Source organism: Atractosteus spatula, chromosome 6 (assembly GCF_055471065.1).
Source record: "Atractosteus spatula isolate fAtrSpa1 chromosome 6, fAtrSpa1.hap1, whole genome shotgun sequence".
Lineage (NCBI taxonomy): Eukaryota > Metazoa > Chordata > Actinopteri > Semionotiformes > Lepisosteidae > Atractosteus > Atractosteus spatula.
Genome location: NC_142711.1, coordinates 18,980,837 through 19,005,084, shown reverse-complemented (window position 1 = coordinate 19,005,084; position 24,248 = coordinate 18,980,837). Strand labels below are relative to the sequence as shown.

General features: G+C 41.5%; 1 protein-coding gene across 1 annotated transcript in view; it reads left to right on the top strand.

Moving 5' to 3' along the window:
* The first annotated feature begins 362 nt into the window (after positions 1 to 362).
* Positions 363 to 24,248, top strand: part of LOC148832589 (uncharacterized) — a 73,628-nt gene continuing 49,742 nt past the window's right edge. Inside the window, exons 1-4 of the mRNA XM_088918546.1 lie at positions 363 to 487; positions 13,836 to 14,126; positions 22,168 to 22,437; positions 22,863 to 23,135. Of these exons, the coding sequence (XP_088774672.1) occupies positions 451 to 487; positions 13,836 to 14,126; positions 22,168 to 22,437; positions 22,863 to 23,135 (871 nt within the window). The 5' untranslated portion in view covers positions 363 to 450. The remainder of the gene's footprint in view (positions 488 to 13,835; positions 14,127 to 22,167; positions 22,438 to 22,862; positions 23,136 to 24,248) is intronic.

The following is a 24,248-nucleotide window of genomic DNA, read 5'->3' as shown; positions in this document are numbered from 1 at the left end:
CACCCTAACACCAACAGCAGACGTTCACAGTATTTTCTAGCACAACATCAGAAGGGATAGAGCATAATTTTTAGTATTATTGTGGTTTACATGGTGTGTATTTATACCAAAAACGATTTGTGTATTTTCTATCAGAAACCACATATAATAGCAAAATATGTTTTAGAAGTGGTTTTAAACTATTTAAATGTTAGATTTAACACATATAGTTTCTATAATACAGTTTATGTTTTAAATTAAATTATTTAGTTGATTATGTAACGACATTGACCGAAAGGACTTTCTCATATGTAAAAAGTGCGAGATTCAAAACCAGAAACGTGTACAGTAATATTTAAAAGGAAGCTCCGTCATTTTCAGCTGTTCCGCCCAGAGCTGTCCTGGGTGTGTAGCGGCACCAAGTGTGTAGAGGCCCGGTGAGAGAGTTTGGACTCAGCGGTGTTCAGCACGATGCGGAGCGCCATTGTGCTTCTCGTCTTCCTCCTCGGTAAGACTGAGCCCGACCTGTTGTATTAATTAAACACAGTTTCAGTAAAGTCACCCTCTGCGATTTCCATTGTGCGACTCCGACATCTTGAAGGTTTGTCTGAGAAATATTCCGTCGACAAACTCCTTGCGTTTTACTGACCTGGGATCCCATTCGTGTACTGGCTGTGGAGTATTTACTGTTAATACTACAGATATTAATGTACCATCGAGGACAAAGAAAAACAGAGTATAGTTAAAAGAGAAAAAAAATTAAAAAATCGAGAGACTGTGTAAACTGAAAGTGAAAGTAAACTTGGGCTTTCTGCATTCAAAATGGAAACGACGACTTACAGTAGATATTGTGTTGACTTTGAACAAATTGAACAAAATTGAACAAAAATACTGTAATTCGAGGACCTCATCCAGCTGTGTCTTGAAAGAAGCCAGAGTATCAGCTTTAATGTCATGGCTGTGCAGCTTGTTCCACACTCCCACCACCCTTTGTGTAAAGAAGTACCTCCTGTACACATTCACTATGCTACCTGATTTTAGATTCCAAAGAAAAATGAATATGCAAAATGAGTGTTTGCAGAGGCATGCTGTTGTATCCTCTACTGTGTCCCCTAACTGGTTGTGTACTGTATGTTTATTACTGAAGGATTCTTTATCTCCTCTCTTTCTCAACTTCAGTATCTTTATTGGCATGAACAATGAATTACAGTGTTTCCAAAAACACAGACATAATTACTGTAGCACAATGTTCATATTTTCACCAGTTCCCTACCCCAGTAGGACTGGAAACTGATATGATACTGGCAGCTGTGGGAATTAATTCTGGGATTAGATTGGTTATTTTAGGGAAGTATGTATGTCTGGTGAGAAGAGTATTTCTCACAGTGTAGCAGAAAGTACATCTCTGTCTCAGCTTCTCCCTGCAGTGGGAGCACAGCCTGTCCTCTCTGAGCAGTCTGGCCTGTATGTGTCCAGTTTCTATGTAAAGGCTGTGGTCACTGATCCTGTCCTCCATTAGAGTCTGTTCCTCTTTGCTGTCTCTTACTGTATCCATGGTCAGATATCAGTGTGTATGGTCTGTTTAGGGTCTTATAGCATCCCAGTTTGTGTTGTGTTTGTGTGTGTGTCCAAGATAATAGTAGTGGGAATTCTGGTCACTGTTTCTCGGGTGTAACCAGTTGTTGATTGCTCTTTTCAGTATGCTGTTTAGTAATGGGTATTGGCCTAAATCTGCCCTGCATGTATTGTTAGGAGGTTTTGATGTTCTTACAGAACCCCTTGGGTTCAGGGCTTGTATGGGATTCTTGTTCCATTTCGTGTAATCCTGGTATGTGAGTGGACCATGCCATCAGTGCCATATAGAGGAATGGGATCATTAGTGTAGAGCAGGAACTTGATCTCTGTGTTTGTGTAGTGTGAGACTGGGTGCTGCAGACTGTTCTAACAGTCTCTGCTAACTCATTGATATACAGATCCAGTCATTCAAAATGAGCGAGGAACGCTGTGTTAAAATGCAGTGGATGTGGCGCATGTTTTTTGAAATAGGATAATAGTACCTTGTAAAATTGCCAGGTGGAGCTCATAAAGCTTAACGTCTCATATACAGCATTTGAGCTGTTGCCAGAAAATGCCTGGTTTCGAATCCCAGTCACTGCTGAGGGACAATCTTTTCCAATTAAGAATTTAAGTTGTATACTGTTTAGACTTTTCATAATTTTATACTGTGTATAACAGCATGTTAAACATTAAAAAGTCTGTATATTTTATAAAAGCAAGATTGCTCAGTTGGACAAAAGTACACAACCTTCCACCTTCACCATAATTTATTTTATTATACATAAATATCTTATGCATCAAAGTCTTTAACTTGTTAACTTACAGTGGGTTCTTGATAAAAAAGTTATAACGTTTCATCCTTTTCTAACAATACGTAGTAAGAACACCACTTGCTGTTAATGTAAAAAGATAAATGTCGTAGTAATTTAACATCACTTGATAGTTATATGAATATGGAATCGTGTAACTAAGCAGCTAAAATATCACAGGTGGACATTTCGGAAACATTTTGACATTCGTTTCTTTTTTAAAAACTTTTATCATCCTTGTAGTGGTAATGGACGAAGCACTGCACCTAATGGTTCAAAGCTCAATCAGAGTTACTTTCGGTCTAGATTATATCTGGATAATTAAGTGATGGTTTTGTGATTAAGGATTTCTTCGTGAAATTCTTTTAATGAAACAAAGAAGGGAAGAAGGGTTATTTTTACAATTGGCACTCTGAGATTCTGACTGATTTGATTCCCCTCATTTAGCTGAAATGGATAAAGAAATCATGGTTGATGTTTTATTAACAGACACTCTGACTCAAACCTGTGTCGTACAGTGATATAGACATGGGTAATGTCATCCCCATTAAACAATGTGCTTATCATGCAAATCCTGCTAAACTAGAAGCATTACAGAAGGTGATAAACTACATTATTTACTGGAGCGCAGATGAGTTCAAAGAAGGAAGTCTGTGAAGCCCCCCTGTTTATTGGTACCAAACATTGACGAGACATCACGGTTCTGTACAGATTATAGAAAAGTGAACGCTGAAACTCCACCAGACATTGTACTGTATGTACTGTTTAACCATAGTCAAGGACCAATACGCTGTTCCCTTTTGTAACAGGGTTACTCCCTGGAAATTAGACACAAGAAGAGTATTATTGGACAATGTTGTGTGGCTCTGGTGGAATTTCTCTGTAAACTGAAGAGTTATAGAGGAGACACATTGTGTATCGCCTCTTTTTACACTTGTCAGAACATTCCAATGTTAATGCGACATGGAATATATTGTTATTAACCTTTTAAATCTGAAGCTGTTAACTCTGCTTCACACCTGCATGTCAAGATCACGGTTTCAAAATAAAAAAACATCAAACCTTTGATTGGATGAGTATGTCATTTCTCAAGGATGTGAAATGTGACAATTTGTTACAGTTACCATCAGGAGAAAAAAAAGTTTGTTTTTTATTTATTTGTGGCTGCTGCAGTTGAACCCTTTGCAATGGCTGGATAGTTTACACTTGCTGATCGCTTTGTCAGTCTGTCCGTGAGGAGAAAGGGGGGGGGAGCTCTCCTTGACAGCTGACACTCCTCCATATGCTTAAGTGAAAAATTAAGAAAAACCCCAATGTAAATGTCATATTTACCATTTGTTGAAAACAAAAATGGTTGTAAAGTTCTCTAAAGCTTTCTCAGTCAAGAACGAGAATTCAGGTAGGGAGCTGTGTAAGCATGCGTAGGCAGCAAAAGATCAGCTAAAGAGGGAAGAAAACGCTTTCAGAGAGAACAGGTGTAAAGAACACAGATCCCCAATTCAGTTGCAGCCTAAACCTTTCCCCACACACCCTGCCCCCGCTGTGATTGGAATATACACAAACACAGCACCGAAAGCTTTACAGTAGATGGTCAGTTGTTACAGCGCAGAATTACGTACTGGCTTTATGAACTCACACCTGGGATTTGATTAATTCAGAATTAATTCAGAACATTCCCTCCCATTTTTAACCATTCTGTGTCCGGATCAAAGCAGCTAAGAGAGAGTAGGAAGAGACACAGAAAAAAAGTGCATCCTGTCTTAATTTCCAATTATATTTTACCTTCATTTTTTTACTTTATAAGTTTGTATTTTACTTTTTTTCTGAAAGTCAGATTCCACGGATATTTGAACAAATTCTTGTAAATGAATGTTTTTACAACATGTGAAAGAAGTGCAACAAATGATTACATTGCAAATTTTAATATTATTGATTACTAATAGTTTATGCTAACACCTGACTTTCTTATTTAGATGTAAATAAAATATTGAACTACTGTAAGTGTGACATTCAGAAAAAACAATCAAGAATAGTCTGTGGCGTTTGTATAGATGAAACTCTTCCAAATGTTTAAAAAAAATAGAAGCTGGAGAACGGTCTTTACGGTTAGTGGACGGTGCGCTATTTTGTCAGCAACCTGCTGATCTGCTTAACACCTGTAGAAAACATGATTTTTTTTCTGTAAGGAATGCGTGTTGCATTTACAAAATTAAAGTGTTTAAAATGTTTAATTAAGAAGTAAAAAGAACTTACAGCTTACACAAAGACTCTAAGCTGATCGCCCGGAAGAAAAACCACCCGTTTTTCGTGCATAAAAAGTGTTTTTAACTGATTTATATATATAAAGATTTATATATTTTGCTTTAAGTGTTCTTCTTTCAGTTGGATTGCATGATTAACATTAAACAACTCGGGGTTATTGTTATGATTTCTCTATTATTATTGAATCCCTCAACTCGTTCACTTGTGGCTGCAATGGAATATACTAGTAGGTAAAAGTTAATTCCAAGCTGGAAAGAAAAGACTCAATGTGTCTCCCCTATAAATCTTCAGCTTACAGACCGTCCAAAGTCATTTATTATTAATAACATCTTCCGTATTGCATTAAAATTGGAACCTTTTTTACGAGTGTACAGTAAATCACCTATTTTCTAACCGCTTTATCCAGGACAGGTAACAGTTTCAACAATACTATCTGGTAACATTTTTTACGATTTTGACAGACTTCAGACTGATGCTAAAAAATGTAACAATGCGTACTGTGGTAAGAGCACAGAACATCTTTCCGCCTGTGAAAAGATTTGCGTATGTAGTTTATTCTTATCTGTGCGAAAACAGGAATTACGGAGGGAGTTTCAGAAATACCAAAAAATGCAATATAGTTTCCATAATATTTTGCTATTTTAGTTTTTGAAAGAAATGATTAGTTGTTAAAAGCAAACTCATGGCGAGAGGTGGGTTCGAACCCCCGCCCTCCAGCCTGTGAGTCACACGCCAAAGCCGTTACACTAACACGCCGCTTGATAACTTAAGCTACAGCTGAAAAGGGCAGGCAAAAAGTTTCCAAGTAATCGGGGCTGAATGAGTCAAATTGATGCTTACAAAGAAAGTGTACTACTGGGATAATTTGAGCTTTATGAATATATTTAAATCGTTATTAATTTCTTTAGATACACGATTCCATATTATATTACCTATTCATCAAATTCTGAAAAGTATGAGTTTTTTTACTGCGATAACGAGCACAAGTAGTCATAGAAAAGGCTAAAACATTATAACTTTTTATGAAATATATAAACTTAATATAGTCAGAAGGAGCACATAAAAACTTTTCCAAAATAACTACAGTAAGTAACCGAATGAAAGACTTTGACTTTATGAAGAAAGTGGAATACTAGTGTGTTTTTTTTTATTTAAACTACCAATATCAGCCATATACAGTTTACATAATATGTTTATATTCCTAAATTAATATAATTTTTTGACATTCAGAGATGTTATGCTCCTGTTATTTTTGTGCTCAGCTGCCAAAATTTCCCTTTAGTTGTAAAATTCCATATTAATATTCAATATTAAGCGGATTTAATGCACAGTAAAGAGATTAAATGAAGAGGTCGTTTCACTAACAACCAATGCACCACAAGTGCTGCCTGTCGGTCATTTTGGCCAGCCAATCACATACTACGGTATAACGCGCTAAATGTGCAGTTAATTTCGCACAGTATTGGGTTTTACTGCGCATTTTGAATGGCTGCATCTGCAGATATTGAACAGTGTAAGGCTCAAGCTGCAGAATACCTTCCCCAGGTTACTGTTCACACAGATGTTCCAGTAGTTGTTGGGATCGAGTCTATCTCCACTCTTATAGATGGGTGTGATCAGTCCTTGGTTCCAGGCCTCAGAGAAACACCCGGCTTTCATTATGAGGTTGAAGAGTTGGAGCAGGGTGTCACGCCCTCTGCAGCCAGAGGACACTCCTACTCTGTCCTGTCCCTAGTTTCCTGTGCTTTGCTGTCCTTCCGGTCTCTCTCTCTCTGGGGCTATACTGTATATTTCTGGGTCACTTATTCTGCTTCGCTCAGCATTGATGCTCGGATGTCCTGAGACCCGCCTAGCACCAGGCCGCCGCTCCGTCCATGGCCTGAGGGCATAGGTTTCTATACGGCAATTCCAGAACTCCTGCACTGCTGAGCCCGGGCTAACTCCCCATTCCGCCACCTCACATAGGGTCTTTTTCCGCTCTCCTGCCTCTCCATGGTTTGTCCCTTCCGACATCCGTGACACAGGGCTTGTTGCAACTCTGAGCTGCTGTGTCTCAGCATCTTGTTGTTAACTCTGTTTTGGCCACAGGCCTTGCATGGTGTAAGGGCCTGGAGTTTGTCTAACAGCTCCTGCTCAGTGATCAGGGAATTCTGAGGGGTTTTGGATGTCTTTTATAGTTAATTTTAGAATTTAGAGTTTTTTACAGTGTGTTGTTTTGGTCTTTTACTAAGGTGTTTAGGATCTTGTGGGTCCGATTTTCTAAATGAGTTTTGTCTACTGATCCATTCCATTTTTCCCAGAAGCCTTTTCTCAGTTTCTCAGAGTGGTCTGTTTATGTGTGTTTCTTTTTTCCTTTTGGCTGTTTGTAGTTTTTTAGCATCTCGCAGTATGTGAGGCAAAGTTCTGTGTTGTGTGGTTGTCTGTGTTCTTTTTCTTTTGTGTTTTGAGTTTTTTATTATTTTAAAATATGATTTCAATGCAAGTTTCTCAAATTTTTGGTTTAAATCTTTCATTGCGAAATTGCTGCCTGTTTTGCTGGTTTGATACAGAGTGTTTAGGAATGTAGTTAATAGTAGTGAATTTTGTTGTTGTTTAGTGCTCTTTGGTATTTGTCCAGACTGTTTGGAGCCCATCTGTATGCCTGGTTAAGGTCATACAGCTGGCTGGGCCGTGTCAGTGTATCTTTGTGCTGGTGTAGCAGGAAGGTGTATTATTTCACTCAGAATTAAGTGTTATTAAGATTTCTAGTAATCTTTTGGTTCTTCGACCAAGCAGCATGGGCAGGGGTGGATTAATGAACAGGCTGACATAGGCTGTAGCCTAGGGGCCCAGATTGATCAGGGGTCCCCAGTTGGCCAGATTTATTGTTATTGTAACTAATACGGCTGACATACAGCTCACTGCTCTCCCCTGTATATAACAGGAATCTCAGCCACCTGGCCTGAGGGAGGTCTCCTTTAGCTCAGCTGGCAAGTTCCCTGTTGAATGATGCTGGGGGCCTGCGTTCGAGGCCGTGCGGTGAGGGCACAAGCCCAAAGAACCTGAATTTATTACGTTATTATTATTTTTGTAACGGACCCCTGGGCCTCCATTGATCCATAAAAACATTAAATAATTTATGAATCAATGATTGGTTAGATGCAATGGGTTCGCAGTTCAAATTAATTTTGGCGGATTTTATATCACTGTTGTGTCACTCATTGGGTCATCTCTGGTGCACGTTTACGGTGGCTAGTAGTGCTGACTGTCTCATGTTAAAAAAAAAGATCGGGTCGGGCAGGTGCGGGCCAAAAAAAGCCGACTCATGCATCACTAGTGGCATCGCTAGTGGCTAGCATCAAAATGGTAATGAAAATGTGACAGTGTGGCACAAAAAAGAAAACCACGGTGGTTAAAAGGTGGGGCTGCACACTGGTGGTGGTGGAGGGGATCCCCATTACCTGTAAAGCGCTTTGAGTGGAGTGTCCAGAAAAGCGCTATATAAGTGTCAGCAATTATTATTATTATTATTATTATTATTATTATTATTAAAAGAGAAGTGTGAGCAGGATCTCCCCAGACTGGTTATTTCTAGTCTGCTGGATCATCATCCAGTCAGCCTGAGCCAGACCCCGACCCCGAGTTTACGGCTGCCTAAGTAGTATGTATCAAGACTGAATCACCTGTTCCTGATGTCCATAGAAAGGTTAGAAAAAGGTAAGAACATTGTGCATTGCTGTTTGGTTTGTTGCCTGTATCTTTTGTATCTAATCGTAGATGGAGTGTATTGACTGATTTGAGTCTATTGGCTGCAATGGACTTGTGCGAGTTGGGAGTGTCCTGTGATTGTTGGTGCTGTTCTTGAAATAATGCGCTCGCCTGGGGTGCTCACTGGTCTCTGCTGTGCTGATCTTGTTGTTGCATATGGTTGGTCTCAAAGCAAGCATGCTCATGATTTCTGTTGTCAGCTTGCAGATTGGTTTTGAATCTGATTTATTGGTTGCATTGCTATACTTGCATTACAGGCTACAGTAGTGTGTGTGTACGTGTGTGTTCCCTGCATGTGCCACATCATATTCCGTTTGAATCGGTGTTAGCAGGCTCTTACTCCGAACGCTTCACTGAATTATTACAGTATTTTCTCTCGCTTTCTTCTGGTCATGGGATGGGGGGGGGGGGGAGGGCTACACAACCTGTAGCCTAGGGGCCTCTGAGCATGGGCCTCGTGTAAAAGCAGAAGAGTGCAGCTAAGAAGAGGTCCCATTCGATAAGAAAGATTTCCCACAATGTCCACAGACCAGGACATCGTAAAGCTGTCTTCCTCCTAAAACAATCTGGCGTTATATAGTGCACTAGACTCTAGACTCCAGTCTAGAGTCTGTAGTCTGTAGTCTGTTTGCTTCCTAATACCACAGTCCAAGGTCACTCTTCATCCCCATAGGAAGATCCACCAATGGGGATGAGGACCAGAACTATAACTAATGATAAAATCACAGCTGGTGATTGATTAGGTGCTGTACCTCAAAAGCTGGCATCCAATTCATTTTTTGTTGGTTATTTTGCTAACTTCTATTCTCTCTCCAACTGAATTTGTGCTCTGACTTTCCAACCACTAAGCAATAGCTACAAATAAGTAAAAGGCGCAAATAATGTGCCTTATTGTAGGATTTAATTATTCTCTAGTGAGTAAAACCTTAATTGATTTGGTCTGAAAGTCCAAAAGATGATTTGGTCCATGTTTTAATGAACATCTTGGAGGTTAGGGGAGGGGTTAGCTGCTATTAATGTGGGCTAGTTTTAACAAGGAGGAAACAGAGAGGGAACTGAGGAAGAAGAAAGAGGAAGAAGCAGAAAGGTCAAAGGTCAATTTCACCTGCCTGTTGAGAAAAGGAACAAGAAATACAGTTTTGGTGAAAAATATTGTCCACATTACTGGAGCTCATTTGTCAAAAAACGTCTTTCTTTCCTGAAACAGGAGAGACCTTGTGTTTGCAAACCATCTTTTATTTTTCCCTGATCAACAAGATGAGACATTTAGACTCCTTCTTAGTTGACATCCTGAATGTCCAGGTATATTCAGTAAAAAGCTATAGCGAGGCCGAATCTTGTCTTCCACTTTGGGGACACTTTTAGGGTTGAATTTAACTCTGAGGTTATTAACTCTGATCTTTGTAATCCCTGAGTGAACGATTGGCCTTTTGAATCACAGCTGATCGTTTCACTAGTATATTCTATTCATTGGTTGTTTTGTTATGCATGTTTTTGGTGTTATATCAGTAATCATATACAATATGTTGTAAACCCAAAGAAGGCTCCACAGACTAAACATTATGTCTCTTTTCTTTTCCTTTCAGCATGAAATAAACCTTTACTTGTTCCTTTGTAGCCAACGCATGCTGATGCAGCTCCCTACTTGAAGTACTTCAACCCACTATGCCTTCCGTTAAAACTTTTTCTAGATCTCTTCAGCATTCCTTCTCATCCTCCCTGGGCTACTTGCCCCCTTCTCTCACTAAACCAGTATTCCGTCTCTTCACAGCGATCTGTTTCAAGACGAGGCTTTGTCATTATAATATAATTCCTAAAGAATTCCGTCTGAAATTTAGATAGATAAGACTTTATTGATCCCGAAGGGAAATTGATGTACTGTAATTAACACCTACAGATTACAGATTGATTTATTTAACACCTTTTCCTTTGACTGACACCACCCAAAGAAACACTCAGAGACTTCTACAACAATTTTCGAGAAAACTAATGTTTACTACCATTTTCTCCCTCAAACAACAGATTACTCTTTCTGACAACAACATCAAAGAAGCCAAGGAATTTTTATGGCTAACAGCTCCCCATCATCTTCCCTTTATAACTAACCTCATCAGATCCCTCAACTCCAAACTTTACCAGTTACTCACTGCAGAGAAGGATAAAAAACTCAATCATCTTTTACAGACAAGAAACAACAATACACCCACTACCTTCACTAATTGTTACAACCCCAAGTGTCTAGGGGTAAAGGGGTGTAAGATTTAGGATACTTTTTGGATGCAGGTGGGTTCTGGCGAGGGACTAGGAAGTGTGATGACAAGGGTTGGTGCAATAGTGATTATTTTTAGGTGAATAAGTGACTGGATTGTAATGGGACACAATAACACACAGGGAGAGGGAACTAGAGTGGTGCCAAAGAAAAGAAACAAAATGGAGCTGGCTAGGACAGGGAGGGAAAGCTGACCTGACTACAAAAGAAAACCTGAACACACGGTCTTCGGCGTCTTCAGCACCCTAGCTAACCTGCACTGACTACCCAAAACCAAGACAAACAGCACTCACCCGTACTAAACTAGTGTACTAATACAAAATCAACTACGTGTGTGCATAACGTACCCGACAACCTGAACTTACTCTATACACAAAAGTTCACACAAATACACGAGTGAACTACGAATACAAACAAGAGTAGACAAGTAACAGGGTACAAAAGAACACAGAGGTTGATACAATATGCCTGGGCAAGGTAATGGCTAGACATGGATAAACACAAACAAACAAAAATACAAAGAGACTAACACAAACCAAAAAAAGCCAAAGCTATACGAAAGCACACACACGAATGAAGCCGTAACACTAAACCTAACCTTGTTGTTACTATACCCTCAGACCTTTCCCTTTCACAGGACAAGCGATCTCTTCCCAGCAAAGGCCTCAGTTTTGTACCACTGCCCAAGACACAGTTTGACATCTACTGGTTGTACTGCAGGATCGACCTCAGAGCACATTTTACCTCTTTACTCACATCTGACAGCAACCTAGTTATCAATGCTATCAAGAAAAGTAATCCAGAACAAAGCTGTCAGACTCCCCACCCAACCATCAAGCTCCCAAGACCCCTTCCACACCCAGGAAACACAGGTCTAAACTTTCTAACACCTGAAGAAGGCTCCACAGCTGAAACACTGTGTTTCTGTTCATTTCCTTTCAGCATGGAATAAACCTATTACTTGTTCCTTTGCAGCCTACGCATGCCGACACAGCTACCCACCTGAACTTCTATGTTATTTGGAATCTGTGTGTGAGACTGAATGATTATGTTTGATTGACTCCAAACAATGGTCAAGAACTCTCTCAATTTACTGTTCCAATTTCTAGCTGTTACAGTAAATTAAAACCCTCACATCACTAGACTGTTGTGCTCTCTTTATGTACAGTGAGTATTATCTGACTGTGGTCGGAGAGAGGAGTTTGTGGCCTGACAGTGCTTATAGAGGAAGGGTTCAGGTCAGAGACAGCATAGTCCACCACACTGCTGCACAGAGCTGAGCTGTACGTGATTTCTTCCCTAAGTGATCGGGAAATGACAGATCTCTGTGTGTGGACTGCAGAGAATTCCCTTACAGTAATTTGAGGATTCTGCAGGAGGAATGTGGACTGTACACAAGAAAACCTCATTTTCTGTGTACGTAATATTTCTATTGATTTTAAGCCAAACCTGTAAAGAGAGGAGAGTCACAGGCTTTATGTAGTGACTGAGCTCTGACCTGTACCACACAATAACACCCTCAGAGTCTGAACTCCTTATAGCCCGAGGGACACTGAGTGAGCATGTACAGTATTATGATGTGTATTCCTGTTACTGTATATTCTTCATGAGCTCAGGATTTGTGCTCTGCAGTCCGAATGCTGAGGAGCCCAGGCCCTGAATGTTTCACTTAATAATTGAAAGTAAGTTTCAAATTGTTTGAACTTAACAGTTACTGTTGTATTGTAATCAGTCGGGGTATTTACACGATCGACAAAATACACTCATACTCCGGTATCCATACCTAATTAATTCTGGAAAATCTGTTCAGAAGGCAGGAGATTGTAAATTGAAAATAAGAATTCCATTATTTCTGATGGGGAAAATTCCACCCCGTTCCAAACTGAAGACAACTTCACTCAAAAATCACCCTAAACGTACAGTACAGTATAATACCGTACAGACCATTATAGCAAGCTTAGTGAAAAACGCAGTTCTACTCAAATAAGCCAGCTGTAGCTGTAAAATAATTAATGATATCATATTTACATTTTTCATTCTTTCGGTATAGATTGCTATCCAAGTGATCAGCTAGAACGATGTGCATACTGTTGTTGACTATTACGCTAAAGAATTTTTTCTCTTTCTTAGAGCCCAAAATTATCAGCAACTACAAAAAACACAACAAAAAAACTTTGAAAACGAGAGCACAAGCTTTCGCTGTGATCGTAAACAAAGCACTGCTGCCTCACACCATCCTTAACCACAATGCCTGTCGCATGCACAGAAACAAACAACTGTTCTGTAGTGCTGAATCCAGATGTTCGCAGAAGATTCTCGGCCAAAGTCGGTCACTTTTGAGCTTCAAAGTTCAGATTAGCTAAATTTCGTTCTTATAATGAATTACAAGGTACAAATTCTTCATGTTCAGATTTGCGAAAATTTGTATACCGAATGTTCTTATACTGGGGTGTGAGTGTATGTTAGTGTTTAGCTCATGAGCGGGGAGCTTGGGAGGTTTTTAATTTCTCCAATAACTGCGCGGGTCGAGTGTGGTTCTGGTGCCGTTCTGGATGAGGGGGTGCAGGGTGGTGCTGGTTCTGGTCCGGCTCCGCTGCTGGTCTGATTGAGGGCTTGCAGGGTGGTGCTGGTTCTGGTCTGGCTCTGCTGCTGGTCTGGATGAGGGGGTGCAGGGTGGTGCTGGTTCTGGTCCGGCTCTGGTGCTGGTCTGATTGAGGGCGTGCAGGGTGGTGCTGGTTCTGGTCTGGCTCTGCTGCTGGTCTGATTGAGGGCTTGCAGGGTGGTGCTGGTTCTGGTCTGGCTCTGGTGCTGGTCTGATTGAGGGCATGCAGTGTGGTGCTGGTTCTGATCCAGCCCTGCTGCTGTTCAAGATAAGGGAGGCGTACTATAGCGTTGGGGGGGGCCCAGGAGGGAGTTGCAGGTCTGGTAAGACCTTGGTAAGACCTACCAAGACCTTGGTAAGTAAAAAGTTGCCACAGTTATTAAATTAAATCCTTTATACATTTTTATAATATTTTGTATAATATCATATTTTGAATAAATTAAGATTAGTGACAGAAATATGACTAAAACTAATCAATTAAATAATTTTACTCAATTAACCAATTTCTAAGTGGTGACTAGTATGTGACTATTATACAGATATTTTTGTTGACATGACTAGGGCTATGGCTGAATCAGAGACAAATGACTGCATTAACACTGTTTTACAGGAATGCACCTGTGTTCCAGCCAGTCTCCTGAGCAGCCTGTGAAGGGCACTGTGGGACAGAACTTCATCTTCAATGCCAGTGTATCAGGATCTGGGTCTTTCTTCAGAAGATCTGACACTCTTGCAAGGGTGACCGGTGGGGTGCCAAAAGTTTTTGATGATTCAGGGCGAGTGAGCTGGGACAAGCAGACGGGATTCTTTCAGATCAAGGACCTGAAAACAAGCGACAGTGGCATTTATACAGTGGAGATTCTGAATGGACCGAGAACACAGTTTAATCTCATAGTATACAGTAAGTATATTTGTGTGCGTTGAATTCAATCTTAAAGAGTCCTGTCTGTCTCTCGACGGTGTTTAACCTGACAGAGGACAGTCAGTGTGTCCATTGTATTCACTGTATATACAAAATTCAAAAAGTATTTTTTTTTTCCTTCTTAACTTTTCCTACATCACATTAGTCTCCAGGCAGTGTCTTCTATTTTTATGTTGAAAAATGAAAATCAAACTTCTAATGTTTCAAAATTAAAAACTGGGTTGTAGAAAACCAGTAACAGCTCAGACAACTGAATATGGTTTCATTTTTAAAGGAGCAGGTTAAAGGATTTCTACCTGTCATGTTTCTACTTAAATGTACTTTACTGTGTAAAGACTCTCAGTAGTATTAACACTGGTGGAATGTTTTTCAATTTGATCAGTAAATGCCCAGCAAAATTCAAAAGAGTAAAAAATATTTTCATTAACCCTCAGCCATCCACATCTTCATGACTTTACACTTCAATCCCTAACTTTTATCAGTGACTACAAAAATATTGAGCAGCAGTGCTCAATCCATCCATCCATTTTCAGGGTCACGGTTATATAAAAAAATATCAAATCAAGAAGATATCATGGCTCTAGAATCCCCTTTCAATAAAAATAAAAGCAATATTCTCTGGACATATATCCTTATGAGAATTAATCCATTATTTTTTCCAACAGCTTCTTCCAATTCAGGATTGTGGGGTAGCCACAGACTACCCAGCAAGCAACAGGTGCAAAGAAGGGGTACACCTTGGACGTAACACTAGTCAATCACAGGGCATACACATCCACAGGCACACTCACACCAGGGACAGTTTTCCCAGAAGCCAGTTAACCTACCAGCATATTTTTGGACTGGTAGGAAACCTGAGCAATCGGAGGAATCCTACTTGAACACAGGGAGAACTCAGAAACTCCACACAGATAGCACACCAGGTCTGGAATTGAAACCAATGCTAATGGTTGTAGCATCTTGCTGCCCAAAAGAACTTCTTCTTCCAATAAAAAAACACACAGAAAATGTCAATGGCTGGGCACTCTGCTGTAGAGAAAGATTCAGATCGCCCAGTATCTTCAACTGTGCAGTTTATGAACAAATTATTTGCTGCATAGTTCATTCATTTAATTCACTGACTGTTCTGAGCACTGATCTGAATAAGTCAGCACTGGATATTATTCGGTTCGGGTCCTAGAGCTCGGAGAACCAAGGAAAAAGCTTGGACGTCTCGAGGCAAAGCCATACAGTAAATATTAAGAATTTGTAGACGTTTTAAGAAATAAACACATTCATGTGTTCATTAAAGCATATACAATATATAAAGTAAACAGCAATCCCAGTGGTGCTGTTTTTTATTTTAATTCAGATAATGTAAAAGACAAATATTGAGAAAAACAGTCTAAAGCTATGTTCCCTCTAATTTTTTTTCCTGCTGAGCGGATGACTTAATAACCCGAGCGGTGTTAAAATGCTGTAGTGCGGGATACACAGGGCTTCGTACGGGCCCATGTGAGAACTCGGGGCTCGACTGAAAAGACCCCAGGCAAGGCCCAAGTGCTATAACGACATGTACTGCTGTTGCTGATTTGGTGAGTTTGCAATTTTGCCAGCAAAACTAAAGGAAGTACCTACTGTACAATATGTAGTTTTAAGAGACGTTTTCAAGTAATACCTATAGAGTTGACGATAATTTACTGCAAAATTGTGTTATTTAACCACTCCCATGAAGGTCCGTTTATTTTGGCATATAATCTGAATTTTTGATTGTTTGCTGTTCAGTCATGTCATTAATTATGCGTGAACCGCACCTCCCGAATTCTAAAAAAAACTTTGATGATGTTCTTGAAGATTCCACTTACAACGTGCAGATGTCTATTTTCTGATATTTCATTTGATGTTTGTTCAACAGTTGATTGATGTGAATTGCAATAAACCGCTTACTTACGTACTTAGCATTGTGCACGCTGATGCAAACAGTTTACCATGAACTTTTTATATTCACATTGCAAACACAGTTCTACTCAAATAAGCCAACTGTAGCTCTAAAATAATTAATGATATCATATTTACATTTTTCTTTCTTTCGTAATAGTTTGCTATCCAAGCGATTGGCTAGAACAAAATATTAATATACTTGTCTCTCTACGCAACGCCTCACAATGACGCTACACATTATAAACAGGAAATGGCGAAAGCATAACATAGTGCGCTAGCCTATGTCAAAGACTCTAAATAAGTAAGACTAGAGCCATAACCATAGATACGGTAGCCACCAGCCATATCATCCTGCAACTTACAACTGGCAACCCACTGAAGCTCAGCAGGTGTGAGCCTGGTCAGTACCTGGATGGGAGACTCCTGTGAAAGATAAGGTTGCTGCTGGAAGAGGTGTTAGTGGGGCCAGCAGGGGGCGCTCACCCTGTGGTCCATGTGGGTCCTAATGCCCCAGTATAGTGACGAGGACACTATACTGTAAACAGGTGCCGTCTTTCGGATGAGATGTAAAACCGAGGTCCTGACTCTCTGTGGTCATTAAAAATCCCACGGTGTCTCTCGAAAAGAGTAAGGGTGTAACCCGGTCTCCTGGCCAAATTTCTCATTGGCCGTTACCAATCATGGCCTCCTAATAATCCCCATCTATGAACTGGATTCATCACTCTGCTCTCCTCCCCACTGAGAGCTGGTGTGGGTTGAGCATTCTGGCGCACTATTTCTGCCGTCGCATCATCCAGGTGGGGCTGCACATTGGTGGTGGTGGAGGGGATCCCCATTACCTGTAAAGCACTTTGAGTGGAGTGTCCAGAAAAGTGCCATAAATTATTATTATACGCGTGAAGGTCAACATTAACAGGAAAATGCCAACATTCACAGTCACAGTCAAAAAACTTCCCTCCGTGTTTGCTGCGCGGCAGCTTGAAAAAAGGTGCACGGCCGCACGTCTGCGACGCTTAGAGGGAACAGTGGTCTAGGTTATGTATTCCTTCCTTAAAGGTACTGTATCATGCTATGGTTAATGCAGCAGCAATCATTCAGATATATCAACACACCAACACAGATTATATAATTATTTCAGAGTTTTCCGTTATTCATAGTAATTTTAATTTTCAAAGTTTTGTTTCTTTAAATCAGTAGTTCTTAAACTTTTTGGACCAAGTACCACCCCTGATCAAACCAAAGCATCCAAGTGCCACCTACAAGTCAACTTCTCATAGGAACCCCAGAAAATCTCAATGACCAACATGAGCGCACGTGCACGCACACACTCACATACACATATAATAAATATTACTATAATAAACTTTATTTCATATAGCGCCTTTAAAGGTGGCTTCTCAAAGCGCTTTACAGACAAAAGGAACAACCAACAATAATTAAAAATAAACAATAAAAAAGCACCATTTCAGTGAGAGGGGTGAGCTTGTGTAGTCGAGCAAAGCAGATTTGAATTCATTGGCCGAGCCCTGATACAATTCACAACAGAGTCTAACAGATTTTAAACCCCTTAGGCATTTTCTTGGCTGCCAAGGTCTCGCGGTGGATGTTGCGATGCGTCCACTTCATATCTGGAGCAACCTCTCTAATTCGTGCAACTACACCGCTCTCTGCCTGTCATCGCTCTAGCACCATCTGTACCAACTCCTCTCTTTGATACATTCATTCGGAAGCTAAAATATGTGCTCTCCTGTAGTTCTTGTTGGTAGCGGCTTACAGAACAGAAAGTCCTCATGGGACATGCCCTTGAACTGCCTGTGAAGTTTAGCAGTGAGCTGGACTGTGTCTCTATGGTCTCTGTACAGAGTGACGATGACAGTTCATGTGAAGTTTAGCAGTGAGCTGGACTGTGTCTCTATGATCTCTGTACAGAGTGACAATGACAGTTCATGTGAAATTTAGCAGTGAGTGTCATGCCCAAAAGTGCGCTGGTGATCGGTAGCGTATACACCTGTAGGACACCTGTAGGACAGCACTTATTCCCCGCTGTGTTAAAACGCACTCTGGAAGACATTCACAGCAGGTGGCCAATTGATCTTTAATTCAATTTTTATGTCTCTGTTTGTCCCATTTTAATTTCCTCCCATTGCCCGTCACTCAGGTGTCTGACATTAGCTGAGCTACTGTGCGATTGGTACTTTGTAGCTTCCTTATGCCAGTTTTATTTTATCCTCTATGGAGCTTTCTTTGTTCCTTGCAACTTCTGCTCTGCAGGCCTAAGTGTTTGTTTACGTTTTTGTCTTTTCTTTTGTCTTTTTGCTACCTTTTTTCCTGTTGCCTGAGATCTGCCTGTGAGCTCTCAGTCAGATGCATTTGTTTTTCACATTGCCACATCATTACAAAATGACAGAGCCACTGAAGAGAAGCTCAGTGGTAGCCAGTGAGCTGTCCCAGCTTCTGGCTCGGTATGAGGCGGCACTTCAGGACCAGCACTCCATGGAACTGGCAGGAAGATTAGAAGACACCAGGAGACTCTTACAACAAATATTACTCTCTATCAACATCTCCCATGCCTCCACACTGAGTCAGCATCTCCTACAGGCATACCATCATACAACCCCACTTACTTCCTCAAGTGTGTCCTCTCCTGATGCCAACTCTACCAAGCTACTAAGAGCTTCGTCTTCATCCCCTCAGCCTTTTTGAGGTGATCCACGGGAGTGCAAGACTTTTTGAGATAACGTGAAATAATTTTTGCTGTCCAACCGTCTTCTTTTCCTACTGATCAGGCAAAGGTGGCTTTCTTCGGTTTACAACTTTCGGATGAAGCCTTGGCCTGGGCCACTGCTGTGTGGCAGAAAAAAGACTCCACCTGCTTTGACCTTAAGCTTTTTCTCAAGACATTTTCTCTTGTTTTTGATTCGCCTGGACAGCCTGAGGAGGCTGTCAATTGGGTATTGGACCCGAAGCATGGGGAAATGCCCTTGTATCTGTACAGTATATCTCCCAATTTCAGACTCTCTGTATAAAGAGTTGGTGGCGGGAAGATGCACTTCAATTGGTTTTTCGCAAAGTCTGTCTGGACCCCTGAAAGATAAATTGGCCTGTTTGGACCTACCTTCTACCCTAGAGGAACTCTTCACCTTAACCACCAAACTAGATGCCCGTCTGAGAGAGTGAAAACAGGAAAAGTGGAAGAAGTCTGCCCCTTCGCGAGTGTTCCCACCTATTTGCAGGGAACTCGAAGAAGACTCAACCTCTAGGCTACCTGCCAAACCTGAACCCATGCAGCTCAGCAAAGCTCAGCGGCCTTGGTTCGAGTGTCTTCGTTGTCACCAACAGTGGTTGTTATCATGTTCGTCATCCCTCTTCTTAAGGGTGCTATTCCTCGCTCAGCATTGGAAGACACGTGGGCTTCCGGGCGTCCACCAGTGGGTCCAGGAGAGACCTAACGGCATAGGCTTCATCATGGCGTCCTGACCATCTGAGTCTGGGGCTCTGAGCACCTGGCCTCATAACCCTGTTTTTATCTTCCTGTTTCCCTATTCCTGTTCCTGTTCCGGATCCCATTCCGGATTTTAACCTTGTCTGTCTTGGATGGATCTCCCAGCACCTAGACCCTGGACTGTGCCCCGGATGTCCCCCTTGGACAGTTTGAACTCGTTCGCCTGCGGCACGCCCCCTGAGCACCGGATCACCGTCCTCATGCCCCCCTGTCTGTCAACCCGTCCTGATCCTCATCATGTTTTCCCTGTTGTCCTTCTCCACTTACTACCGGATTATACCGTCTGCATAGGGTCCTAAACTACACTTAAACTACACAGTTGTGTGTTTACTGTGCGGTGAAGGATAATGTTCTGGGGGTCTACCCGTGTCTTTAGGGAAATGGCCTTGCTCAGTGGTCAAGGTGGGGGGGGGGGGGGGGTGGTCTGCTGAGCGTTGCAGCTTCTCCCACACATTCTCATATGTGCCCCACCTTGCCAGCATGTCTTCAGTGGTCCAGCAAATGTCAGAACCTCTAGGCTTTCATTGACTCTGCTGCTGTAGGAACTTTATTGACACTGGCCATGTTTGCCATGCCATCAAGTTCTAGCCCTTGACAGAGCACCGATATGCTCTGGGGTTTTCACCAAGAAAACTGGTCCCCTCACCCTTCAGGTAGGCCCCATACACAGTGAAACTTTCTAGTTTCTCTGCATCACTACTCTTCAGTCTCCTCTTGTTTTTGGCTTTCCATGGCTTCAATTACATAGCGCACATCTGGACTGGAGGCTACAAAATTAAAGGTCTTTGGCAGCCATGCTACCCTGGTTCCTGCTTAACTTTTTTGCATACCGTTGGGTCTGTGACCATTTATCTGTCTCCTCTCCCCTCTTGCAATCGCGATTTAGCTGACGTGTTCTCTAAAAAGAAGGCATTAACTCTGCCTGCCCACCGGGAGTACGACCGTTCCGGCCTGTCCTGCCTGGTGCAACACCACAGAGATTTTGCTCTTTCTCCAACAGAAATGAAAGCTATGAAAGAATATATCAACGGAAATCTGTGGACTGGGTTCATACTCCTGTCCTCTTCTCCTGCAGGAGATGGATTCTTCTTTGTCAAGAAGAAGGATGGATCTCTATGGGCATGTATCAACTATAGGGGACTATAGATCCCCTTTTTTCCAGATAACCAAGAAGATTACCTGTAGCTTCAGCATCCTGGTCGATCCTATTACCAACCTCACAAACAAAGGTTCCGCTAGGATGAAGTGGAACCCAGAGGCGCAGCGGGCTTTTGAGGAGCTAACGAGATGGTTCATTTTAACACCCATTGTATGGCATTCAGATCCGTCCGTGCCATTTGAGGTTGAGGTTGATGCTTCTGAGGTGGGAGTAGGAGCCGTTTTGTCCCAAAGGTCAGGTTATCCTCCTGAACTGCGTCTGTGTGCCTTCTTCTCTCGTAAACTTTCTCCCGCAGAACAAAATTCCAATGTGGGGGATAGGGAACTACTGGAGGTGTAGATGGTATTCACAGATCACAAAATCTTGAATATCTGAGAATCCGCCAAATGGTTAAACTCTCGTCAGGCACGTTAGTTTCTATTCTTTTACAGGTTTGAGTTTAACATCTCTTATCACCTTGGTTATAAGAATGGGAAGGCTGATGCTCTGTCAAGAATTTACTAGCTTGATGAGAACCTAACCTACCTACTGCCATCATTCTCCCAGAGCACATCCTTGGTACTACCCTGCTAGATGTCTGGAAGGCCATTGACGAGGCCACTCCTCAAGAGTCTGCACAGCCTGAGAACCCGAGGTTCTCAAATGGGTCCATTTGGCTCACTTCACTAGACACCCGGAAATCATTTGGATCACAGAACTTCTTCAGAAGTTCTTTTGGTGGCCTTACCACAGAAAGGACGTGGAGAATTTTGTTGCTGCCTGTTCCAGCCATGCAAAGGATTCTCGACAGGCCCCAGCAGGTCTTCTCCAACCTCTTCCTGTCTCAGTCACTAGGCAGTTCCATCATTTTAACCATTGTTAGATGGTTGCATTGTTGCTTTTCTAAGGCAGTGCATTTCATTGTGCTTCCCAGGCTCTCTGTGTTCAATGATTAATTAAATAATTTTTGTAAGCTGGAAGAGTCCTAGTTTTATTGTATCATGATGCAGCTCTATGTCAGTGTTTTATTTTGGCCCTCTAGCTATTTCTGACCCAGAAGTTTCTCCCCAGATCCCTTCTTCCCCAGTGTAGCAACCTGCATGTATGAATTAGGATTAAGGTTTATCATGTGGTCTCAGACATTAGTGCTCCCTTGCTGAGTACTTTAGTGATTTGTTACTGCCCTCCTTGAGTCCACAGAAATGTGTACTGCTGCAATTTGAAGGCATTATTATCAGAATTAAAAATCAATTTAAAAAATGTTGTTAACTGCCATATTTGCAGTCTCAGTTTTCTTTAAGTGGGGTTTATATTGTGGAAACTGTTGTAAGTTCAACTCTTTATTTATTTTTTATAAATGTCTTGAAAATATAATATATGTTTAAACTTGATTTTCCTTTTTTATTTGTGTTCTATGGCGGCCCTGAGTATCTTTGCCCTCACTGCTCTTGTCTGTACAGATCCTGTGTCCTTTCCTCATGTGAGAGTTCCCAGAGGGATCAGGGTCAGTGAGAGGTGCTCTCTGCTGTGCTCTGTGAAGAACGGGAGAGAGGTGACCCTGTCCTGGCAGAGAGAGGTGAAGATACTCGACCACACCAGCAACCCTGATCTCAACACCCCCCTGACTCTCCCTCTGGAGACAGAAGGACTCTTTAACTCCTACAACTGTGTGGCCTCTAACCCAGCCAGCAGTAAGACAGTCACAGTTCATCCTGAGCAGTACTGTGGAGGTGAGTCTGTTTCAAGTGCAAGCACATAGACCCTGAGCTCCCTCTGCTCAAGAGGCAGACTGTATGAAATTAAGAATATGAATCGCAGACAGCTCAAAATAAAGCAATTCATGTTTGTCAAAAATTATTTGTTTATCTTTTATAAGAGTGGGGACACACAGAATTGAATTAGATTTGTATGAATATGATTATGCAAAAAGAGTGATAATTGTCACAGTTATTTCTGTATTCAAAATATGATATTGTTTAAGTATATTCATTACTGTATGTTAAACAATACTCTGCATCTTTTAAAATGGAATAGACTGAAAAAAATAATCAAAAGTGTTTAGTTGCTGAATTAGAGCTGTTTCTCTGGAACACTCTAAATTGCAAAGCGTGTACCTCATTCACAGATCATTGTGATATCACCCATTTCATTTCAGACGCCCAGCCAGTAAAAGCCACTGAAGGAGAGTGGGCCATTCTTAGATCTCGAGAGTTAAAGGAGGGGACATTGATTCATCAGGGATTTGGTGATGTGGCAGCTGTGTACGATGAGAATCTCAGTGTCTATGAAGAGGAATTTCAAGGAAGACTGTCCTGGGACAGTCAGACTGGATTCTTCAACATCAGTTACCTAACCATGCAAGACAGTGGGACCTATGCAGTGGACTTCAAGGATGGAAGAATAATACGTTTTTACCTTTTAGTGAAGGGTAAGTGTCTCCCTTGTCTTCAGTCATGTCGGTTTCTCAGTGGCAGAGCTTCACTGCCACTGTTCTCCTGAGGGAAACATCACTGTGTGAGAGTCTCTTCACTGGATGTGTGTGTGTGTGTGTGAGAGAGAGAGTCTCTTCACTGGGGATGTGTGTGTGAGAGAGAGTCTCTTCACTGGCGATCTGTGTGTGTGAGATCCCAGTGAGATCCACAGAGTCTGTTCCCTGGGGATCTGTATGTGTGTTAGAGTCTCTTCACTGGGGATCTTCAATGCCTATAAAAAGTATTCACCCCCCTTAGACTTTTTCACATTTTATTATATTTCAGCATGGAGCCATGATGTATTTAACTGAGAATGTGTGCCATTCATCAACACAAAGTACTCTATAATGTCAAAGTAAAAAAAAGAATCCAGACATTTTACTAAATTAATTAAAAATAAAAAACAGAAAATAATTAAATGCACAAGTATTCACCCCCTTGCTTTGACACACGTACCTTACCTCTGAAGTAACAAACTCTCTTCTCCAAGTCACAGAATTACTTGACTGGAGTCCACCTGTGTGCAGTTGAGGTGTTTCACCTGATTTCAGAATAAATACACCTGTGTCTGGGAGCTTCTCCACTAAGTTAGTGCATTTCCAAGGAAACACTACACCACAAAGACCAAGGAACATTCCAGGCAGATCCGAGAGAAGGTTCTTGAACAATACCAGTCAGGGCAAGGATGTAAGAACATTTCCAAGGCACAGTAAATATACAGTACCTCGCAGCACAGGGGAGTCCATCATTAAAAAGGTGAGAAAATATGGAACAACTGTGAATCTGCCCAGAACTGGCCGTCCTCCAAAACTGAGTGTCCAGGCGAGAAGAGCTGTAGGAAGGGAGGCCACCTAGAGGCCTACGGCAACTCTAAAGGAGTCAGAGTCGTCCATGACATCTGGCTTGTATGGAAGGGTGGCAAGAAGTAAGCCTTTGTTGAAAAAACTCCTATCACATCTCGGCTGGAGTTTGCCCAAAGGGATGTGAGAGACTCAACAATTTGGAGGAAGGTTCTATGGTCTGATTAGACCAAAATTGAACTTTATTCAATTTCAATTTCAATTCAAGCT